General features: G+C 44.2%; 2 protein-coding genes across 5 annotated transcripts in view; one reads left to right on the top strand and one right to left on the bottom strand.

Annotated features, from left to right (window-relative positions):
• Positions 1-207: 207 nt before the first annotated feature.
• Positions 208-3,686, bottom strand: Ormdl2 (ORMDL sphingolipid biosynthesis regulator 2). 3 transcript variants are annotated; one of them, XM_057757610.1, is made up of 4 exons: positions 3,483-3,686; positions 2,200-2,499; positions 1,885-2,036; positions 208-717 (listed from the first exon to the last, which is right to left on the bottom strand). In XM_057757610.1, the coding sequence occupies exons 2-4, from the start codon at positions 2,371-2,373 to the stop codon at positions 582-584; spliced, it is 462 nt and encodes a 153-aa protein (XP_057613593.1). In that variant the 5' UTR covers positions 2,374-2,499; positions 3,483-3,686; the 3' UTR covers positions 208-581. The 3 variants fall into 3 exon arrangements, with proteins under 3 accessions (XP_057613593.1, XP_057613594.1, XP_057613592.1); XM_057757611.1 differs by having other exon boundaries at positions 2,200-2,374; XM_057757609.1 differs by having other exon boundaries at positions 2,200-2,453; positions 3,483-3,685.
• A 173-nt stretch (positions 3,687-3,859) lies between these two features.
• The window catches only part of Sarnp (SAP domain containing ribonucleoprotein), a 59,921-nt gene continuing 55,401 nt past the window's right edge, over positions 3,860-8,379 (top strand). For both annotated transcript variants that reach the window (XM_057757606.1, XM_057757607.1), the window contains exon 1: positions 3,860-3,910. In XM_057757606.1, coding sequence (XP_057613589.1) covers positions 3,875-3,910 — 36 coding nt within the window. In that variant the 5' untranslated portion in view covers positions 3,860-3,874. The remainder of the gene's footprint in view (positions 3,911-8,379) is intronic.

The raw sequence follows: 8,379 nt of genomic DNA, 5'->3' as shown, positions 1-8,379 counted from the left end.
GCTGGGATATAGGTCCGTGCTACCACACTTAGCTCAGGAGCACTTTTTTCTTATTTGAGAATTCTTTCCTTGCTGTTACCTGAGAGTGAAGGCTACCCTGTATTGGATCAAAGGAGTAGTGATAAAAATTTGCTTAAATCTTTTATAGTAAGTCAGGATTCTATATTTCCTCTCCAGCATTGAGAACATCTCTCCTTCTGGCTTATCAAATTTCAGTCATAGCTGAAAAGACTTTATTTTAAGGAAAATATACAGCAAAACAGAACTTGAAGGTGGTAGGTTTGGGAGACATGGAAACAGAATCATCAGACAAGTTGCCCAAGTGTAGATGGCTTCTTGCTGTACAGAGGAGAGTGGTGTGGCCCTTCACCTCATCCACCTTTCCTGATTCAGACAATCATGACCCTATTAAGGCTGGGCTCAGGAACCCCAGTTTCCAATTTCTTCCTTCTTGGAGTTCAGAAAGGTTTGTCTTGTCTCCCAGACTTCCAAGATACAGAACAGCACCGAGAAGGGAAAGCCATTACATCTCTTTGTTCCAGTGCTTTCCCTCAGTGCCTGCAGAACTGTCAACTCATCTTTCAGTATTTGTTGATTCCAAAGAGACGAACCCCATGGAATTGGGGTAGCTTAGGCAGCAGTACGCTGAGCAGTGAGGCAGTGTTGATGAGGAAATGAGCAGCATCATATTTGGTGTAGAAGCTGGCCAGTAGGTAGCTGGGAGAAAAAAACCAGGGTGATAAATGTTGGCTTTCTATACCCACATTCATGACTTTCTAGTGATCGTCTTTTCTATTTTCAATCACTAGTTTTACTGCATATATAGTCTTTGTAGTCCAAAACTACTCCAGCTAAATTAACAGTGTTTAAATGAGGTTTAGGATATGATCAGAAGGTATCTGTAACTAGAGACTACACCTCAGTTTGTTTGCTAATTGTTGTTACCCCTCCCCCCCAAGCTGAGGACCAAACCCAGGGCCTTGTGTTTGTGCAGCAAGCGCTCTACCACTGAGCAAGACCCCAGCCCATTTGCTGGTTGTTAGTGATAAATTGCAAACGACGGCTTAAGCTGTTTTGCCCTGTATTACTTTTTGGAGCCTTTTGTTTCCTTTCCCCAAATCAGTTTTACTTTTTAATCAGTTCTGCCTTTATTTGCTTTTTGTTTGTTTTGTTTTTTGAGACAGGGTTTCTTTCTCTGTGTAGTAGCCCTGGTTGTCCTGGAAGTAGCTCTTGGAGACTAGGCGGCTGGCCTTGAACTCACAGAGATGTGCCTGTCTCTGCCTTCCAAGTGCTGGGATTAAAGGTGTGTGCCATCACCGCCCGGCTACTTATTTGCTTCTTTTGGGACTATAAAATCACTTGGATTCATATAGGAGTTTGATTTATTTTCAGTCCCTCCTTCCTTTCCTTATTACCATGGAACCAGCAAGGAATGCTTAACCACTATGTTGTACTTTATAATACTGTCTGTAGGCTTAGGACTAGTGTGCACATACACATACAGTAGTGTGTGAGTGTGTAAGTGCAGGTACGTGTTCATGTGTGGGTGTGCTTGGAGACGAGATGGCAGCATGAATCTTCTTGGATTGCTCTCCACTTTTTTTTGAAGCTGGGGTCTCTTTGAAGTGCAGTACTTTGGGGAGACTAGCTGGTCAGCAAGCCCTGGGGATCTTCCTGCCTCCAACTCTTCAGTTCCGGAATTATAGGCACCCATGGTTGTGTGTGGCCATATTTGGCTTTTACATATATGCTGGGGATTGAACTCAAGTCCTTATGCTTGTGTGGGAAGAACCTGACTGACTAAGCCATTTCCCCACCCCTAGTACATTTTCCTTGGTTCGTAGAGCCACTGGTGAGCCAGCATCTCCTCTACCCCAGACTCACAGTACAATAGGAGAGATGCTGAGGAACTTTCGGGAGGAGGTAAACTGTAGTCCATAGTCCATCTGTTCCCAATGTGTCAACAGCCGAGCCTTTCCTTGGTCAGGGGTCTCAAAGGGCGTTCCTTTCACTGTGTGCAGGAAGATATACATTGCCTGGGAGGAGGGGAAGGGGCAGTGTGAGGGCCGGAAAGTAGTCCTTGGGGCAGGAGCAGTGACAAGATCCCAAAAGGAAGACATACATTCCCAAACAGTTGGTGACTTTGTTTTGTTTTGGGATAGACCTGGGTTGGGTACAAGGGTGTGGTTTAGTGCTCACCAAGTTATGGATGACGTTGGTCAGGGTCCAGACAACAGGAATGCTGAAGAAAGGGATGCTGAGTAGAACCACATGCAGCAGTCCTACCAAGATGATGTAGGCCAGCCAGATGCCCCGACTATTCATCACTCGAGTGTTGGGGTTCACTTCGCTGTGTGCCACCCCCACATTCATCCTACCACAATGAGGGATCAGGCAGGAGTCCAACTCAATTTCCTCTTAATCCCTGATTGAGCTTGTTCCCCAGTTGTCTCCTGAAAAGCCAAAATCCCCTGAACTCTTGGGAATGAAAGAATTTCCCTATCATGCAAAAACAAAACAAAACAAAAAACAAAGGAAAAACTGAAGACTTTGTTAACACTTAAGAAGATGGAAGCAGCTGGGCGTGGTGGCTCATGCTTGTCATCCCTCTACTTGGGAGGTTGAGCCATGAGGACTGTCCTGAGTTTGAGGCTATCTTGGGCTAGAGTGAGATCATTTCTCCAAAACAAAAGAGCAAGAGGGTCTTTAAAATGGCTAATCTGGAAAAGGCATTTGCCACCAAGTTTAAAGACCTGAGTTGGATCCCCAGGATGCACACAGTGGAAGCAGACTCCTACAAGCTGTCCTGACTTCCATACCTGCCATCGTTAGTGTGCACACCCACACAGTGGTTTGTTTCGTTCACTCCCATCTCTGCACTTCTCTTATAACATGAAGCAGTAAGCTTAGGCTGTGACACTCACTCGAAGCATCAGGGCAGTCGGGAGTATTTTTAATTTACTTTCTTGAAGTTATTAAATCATAAGAGGTCACCCACACTCAGAGTTCTATAAGAAAGCTATGCAGTTATGAAAGGACCAATAAGGTACCGAGAGTAAAGCCGCCTTTGGTCCTCATTTTTTTCCTAGGGCTTGTCTTGTCTATTCTGTCTCTCACCCTCATGGCAGGTCACCAGCCAGTAGCTTCAGCCCTTCTGTGAAGCGTGGGGCGCTGCAAGAACTTACCCAGTTTAATCTAGGAAGGGACCTGAGCTCAGTCCCTCAAGCAATGGAGCCGTCACCCTTCTAAGGGAGCTTTTGGCATTTAAACTTATGGTAACTCTAATGCCTATTTTTTACCTGCTCTTGCCTGTCCCCAAATTCCCCAAATCAGGTACCGATTCCGCCCAGGCTCCTCCCAGAGTCCCACTTTCGCAAGTCGTTTAAGGCTTTCTTCAGGGGAACTCGTATTCGCCGCCGCCCTTCCCAGTACTCCCATCAGCTTCGTTCGGTAACCTTTTCCAAGTTCCGCACAGCCCCTACCTGCGAGCTTCAGAAGCCGGTCCGGCTGGGGCACAGCGAGGGCTCTCACACCTGTGGTCTCCAGGAAGTGGCCGCCTTTCGCCCCGTCTGCGCTTTTCCTATTGGTGGAACAGAAACCGCGCTGTCCCCAATCATTGGTTGGTTGTGCAGTGGGGACGTGCAATTGGTCAATTTTTCTATCGTTAGGCTATGCAAACCCCGCCCTTCCCTGGATCCACCTTTTCAGTGAGTCCTGGAAAGTGGCCAAGAGGCGTGAGAGCGACGCCGCTGTTGACCAATGGGAAGAACCGTTGGTGTGAGGTCGGAGTAAGAGCGACGGCGATTGGTTGACGGGGCCTAGACTCCTGGAGGCGGGGGCAGCGCTGGGTCTGGTGGAGTTAAGGCGCAGCAAGATGGCGACCGAGACTGTGGAGCTGCACAAGCTGAAGGTACCGTTACGCAGGGAAGGCTGAGGTGGGGTTTTCTGAAGCCCGAATCCCGCACGGGGTCCTGCGCCGTCTTCTACGTGTTTTTCTTTTAGGCGCTTATACTTCTTTCCTGGCTTCCGTTGTAGTTTTGTGCCTCCTTTCTTAGGCCTGCCCTAAACCCCGTTTGTCCTCAGGATTTTATTGCTGTCTTTACCTGTTGTTTCGGCCCTCTCCTCATTGCTTTATTATCTCTCATCCTTTCTCACCTTTCTCCTTTCTCATTAGATTTGCATTACGTCAGTGTCCTTCCCCCGGGGCCCATGCGGACCCCAAATTACGTTCTTCTCAGATTGATGTGTTCCCCTCTCGTCCCACGGCTGAGATTGCTCAGTTAGCATATATTGGCGTTTTTGCATGTATGCCTGGACTTGTCGCAAACATAACCCAGAAGATGTCTCCATTCTCTTTTAACTAGGTGGGGTTACGCCCCCGTACTCGAATTTTGAAAGCAAGGAGAGGCCTTAAAATGGGTTTACCGGTGGAAGCGTGGGGCAGAGGCAGCTCAAGAGTTTGTAAAGTGACGAACACATTAGCCCTAAAAGTTTTTTTTTTTTTTTTTTTTTTTTTTGAGTTTTCTCTGGAAAACTGCCCTCTCTTGAGACTGTTTCCCTCCCCCTACAGAGAACGGATAGCTGTAGGATTTTGGAAATATATGAAGTATGTTTGAAAACGTTAGGATTTTACTTTTGCTGTCTGTCATTGGGAAGGACCCCCGGGGTCTCTTGGTGTTATTTTTGTTTGTTCGTTTGTTTAAGATCTATTTTTGTTGTGTACATGTATGAGTCTGTGGGAATGTGTGGTGCATGCTCGAGGAGGTTAGAAGAGGATGTTGGATCCCCGGAGCTGGAGTTACAGGCAGTTGTAAGCAGCCTGATGTGGGTGCTGGGAACAGAATTTGGTCCTCTACAAGAGCAATAAATGCTCTTAACCGCTGAGCTATCTCTCTGGCACTCCTTGGTGTCACTTCTTGCTGACATTCTGAAGCACAGGACCTATTTTGAGTTGTAAATTTTGGTAATCATAGTACTTTTCTTATATGTAGACTTACACTTCTATGATTAATCTTTTTGGGAAGAACTATGTTGATTATTGTTTGTTTTCACAAGTATCTATGCTGTTAAATGTTTTGGTCACCTTATCCTGGGAACCTGGTACAAATCAAATTTAGTAAAACCTAAAAATTTATATTTGTTTGTTGAGACAGGATCTCACCATGTGGCTCTAGCTGGCCCGGAACTCACTCACCGAGATCCTCCTACCTCTGTCTCCCAAGTATTGGGATTAAAGACATGTGCCATCATGCCTGTTTTTCTATTTTCTTGTTGCTGTTTTATTTGTTACATTGAGATGATTTTTCAAAAATATTAGTTTATGAGTACGGGTGTTTTGTTTGTATGTATGTCTGTGTGCCTGAAGAATCACAGCCAGTTGTTAGTCTCCACGAGTGCTGGGAATTGAACCTGGCTCCTCTCAAAGAGCAGCCAGTGCTCCTAACTGTTGAGCGATTTCTCCAGCCCTGAAAACTTTTCCTTTTTTCTTAGAGCTTGATAATTGTGTCTGAAGAAATGGTTTAGTGGTTAAGAGCTCTTGCTGTCCTGGAGGACCTGTGCTCGCTTCAGGTGTCCTCAGACGCTCCTGTGTCGTCCCCCCCCCCCAACATTTCTAATCTTGAAAAAGCCTTCATAATTTTTGAGCTTTTTTGTCTTTCTTTAAAAGATGTAAGTGAAGTGTGTGTAGAAAAAGTCCCTGTAGTTTAGTTTTTTCAGGGGACATCACCTTTTTTGACAGCAAATGTTTCTTAACTATTGGATCTCAGCTTCGTTAGTGGGTTTTTATGTTATTTTAGTTGCTGGAATGAATTTTCAGTGATTTCCTAATGATTATCTGAACAAGTAAGAAAAAACGGAGCAACTACCTCATTTTAGTTATCTGTATGAGTTCTGTACTGTTGTACATGTTACAAAGTATACACAGAAAATTAATTTTTAGGTGAAAGAGATTAAAAATTAGTGAGCTATCTTGATATTTTCTTATTTGTACCCTTTTGAAATCCTGGAATAAGTCACTAGTTGTATGACTTTCCTTTATGGATTTGCACTTGTTTAAAGAGTTCCTCCTTCCATCATATTGATATTTGCATTTGATTGAGTGAATCCCATCTGTGTCTTCCGACCTGATCTCAGTACTATGTAGATAGGAGCACATGAGGTGCTCCTGAGGGCCTGAGCAGGGCTTACTCTTTAATCACGGTTGCTTGTCTTTGCTTTCTCTCTAGAGCACTTCTTAAACTTTTGGAGGTCACAGATATCTTTGAAACTCTGATGAAAGGTATGGACCTTCTCCCCAGAAAAAGGCATGTACAATACTTTGCATGCGATTTAAGGGGCTCCATAAAATTACCTTTTAGCCCTGAGGAGTCCATAAACCTCTGGTTAAGAACCCATATAAATTCTGGCTTTGAAGACTATGTTAGGCTCTAATGTTCATCTTGATTTAATAGTCTGACATTTTGATTTGACTTAGACTTTTTACTTTATTTATCTTTGAGACAGTGCTTCTCTGTGTTGCTTTTGCTGGCCTGAAACTTGATACATAGACTAGGCTGGCCTAGAACTCACTGAGATCTGCCTGCCTCCATAACCCAGTGCTGGGTTTAAAGGTAGGTACCATGTTACCCAGCTGATTTAGGGTTTTTAATACCTAAAAAACCCCAAAACAACAACAACAAAAACCGCAGTTTACACTTGGTGGTGGTGGTGCACACCTTTAATCCCAGTTTTTGGGAGGCAGAGACAGGCAGATCTCTGTGACTTCAAGGCCAGCCCGGTCTACAGAGTGAGTTCTAGGACAACCAGGGCTAAACCCTGTCTTGAAAAACCAGCCAACTAACTAGACCCTGAAAAACCCTCCAAGAACAAAAAACAAACAAACAACAAACCAAAATCAAAAAACCCCAAAACTCCACAAACCCAACTGTTTTTAAGCTGGGCTTAGTGGACCCAACACTTGGGAAGCAGAGGCAGGTGGATCTCTGTGAGTTCCAGGCTAACTTGGTCCACATAATAAGTTCCAGAACACCCAGGGTGACAGGGAAAGACCCTGTCTCAAAAAAAAAAAAAAGAAAAAGAAAAAGAAAAAAAAGGCTCTTTTTATTTTTATAAAGAGAAATTGGTGACTTTAGTTCAGAAGAAAGGAACAAGGTTTAAAGCATGAAGGATAAAAATGTCTGCATTGATACATAGAGTCTATATCAAGTGCAAATTTCTGAAAATTTTGTGACAATATAGGCATTCTGACTCAGTTGGAAAGACTGACTTGTGGTTGGGAATGTCTTGAACTATAACAACCAAATTTATAATTAATCATGCTAAAAGGAACTCTACAGTGGAGAGAACCAGAGGTCGATAATAGTGTCTAGTGTCATAGTATTTGTGTTATTGAAACTTGAGGTATGTAAATGTTGTTGCTAATGATTTGGAAGGTTAGTGAAGTTGACTATAGAAATAAATTGGAGTGTTGTTGCAGAGGGTGGGGTTCTTGTTATTTATTTATTTATTTTTTTATCTTATGTGTTCCTTTGTATGCATGCGGACGTGCACGTTTGTGAACGTCAGAGGACAATCTCTAGTGTTATTTTCACCTACCACCTTGTTTGAGACAGGAGCTCTTGTTCCATTTTGCCTATGCCAGGCAGGCTGGCCTTCCAGCTTCTGAGGATTCTTCTGTGTCTGCCTCCTGTCTCAGTGTAGGAGTGCCAGGATTACATGCTACCTTATCTGATTGTGTGGGCTCTGGGGATCCCAGCTTGGGTCCTGCTGAGCTGTTTCCAAACCCTCTTTTATTTTAGTTTGAGATAGGGCTTCTCTCTAACCCAGTCTAACCTTAGGCTCAAGGTAATCCTTAATTCAGAAAGAGCCTTCTTTCTGTAACAGCTCTGGCTGTCCTGGAACTCTGCAGATCAGGCTCACTTCAAACTCACAAAAATCCTCCTGCCTCTGCCTCCTGAGAGCTGGGATTAAAGATGTGCTCCACCACTGCCCGGCCTCACATTCTTTTTTTTTTTTTTAAATTTTAAATTACATTTGTGTGTGTGTGTTAGGGTGAGTTGTGCCATGTCATGCATTTGGAGGTTAAAAGAAAACTGTCAGGATTTTCTCTTCCATGTGTCTCAGATCATCAGGCTACTTTGTGTAAACACTTTTTTTTTTTTTTGGTTTTTCGAGACAGGGTTTCTCTGTAGCTTTGGAGCCTGTCCTGGAACTCCCTTTGTAGACCAGGCTGGTCTCGAACTCACAGAGATCCGCCTGCCTCTGCCTCCCGAGTGATGGGATTAAAGGCGTGTGCCACCATGGCCCGGCTTGTGTAAACACTTTTAATCTCAGCATTTGGGAAGCAGAGGTAGGTGAATCTCTGAATTCGTTGTGGCCAAC

This window comes from Chionomys nivalis, chromosome 25 (genome assembly GCF_950005125.1).
Source record: "Chionomys nivalis chromosome 25, mChiNiv1.1, whole genome shotgun sequence".
Lineage (NCBI taxonomy): Eukaryota > Metazoa > Chordata > Mammalia > Rodentia > Cricetidae > Chionomys > Chionomys nivalis.
This window is presented reverse-complemented; position numbering and strand designations above follow the sequence as displayed.

Bases quoted from the DNA above. Each gene is read 5' to 3' on its own strand.
- Ormdl2 (XM_057757610.1), bottom strand. From the start codon at position 2,373: ATGAATGTGGGGGTGGCACACAGCGAAGTGAACCCCAACACTCGAGTG. The intron at 2,037-2,199 runs GTGAGCACTAAA...CCCTCCTCCCAG, and splicing joins CCAACGTCATCCATAACTTG to GCAATGTATATCTTCCTGCA. The intron at 718-1,884 runs GTGAGTCTGGGG...TTTTTCTCCCAG, and splicing joins AGCATCTCTCCTATTGTACT to CTACCTACTGGCCAGCTTCT.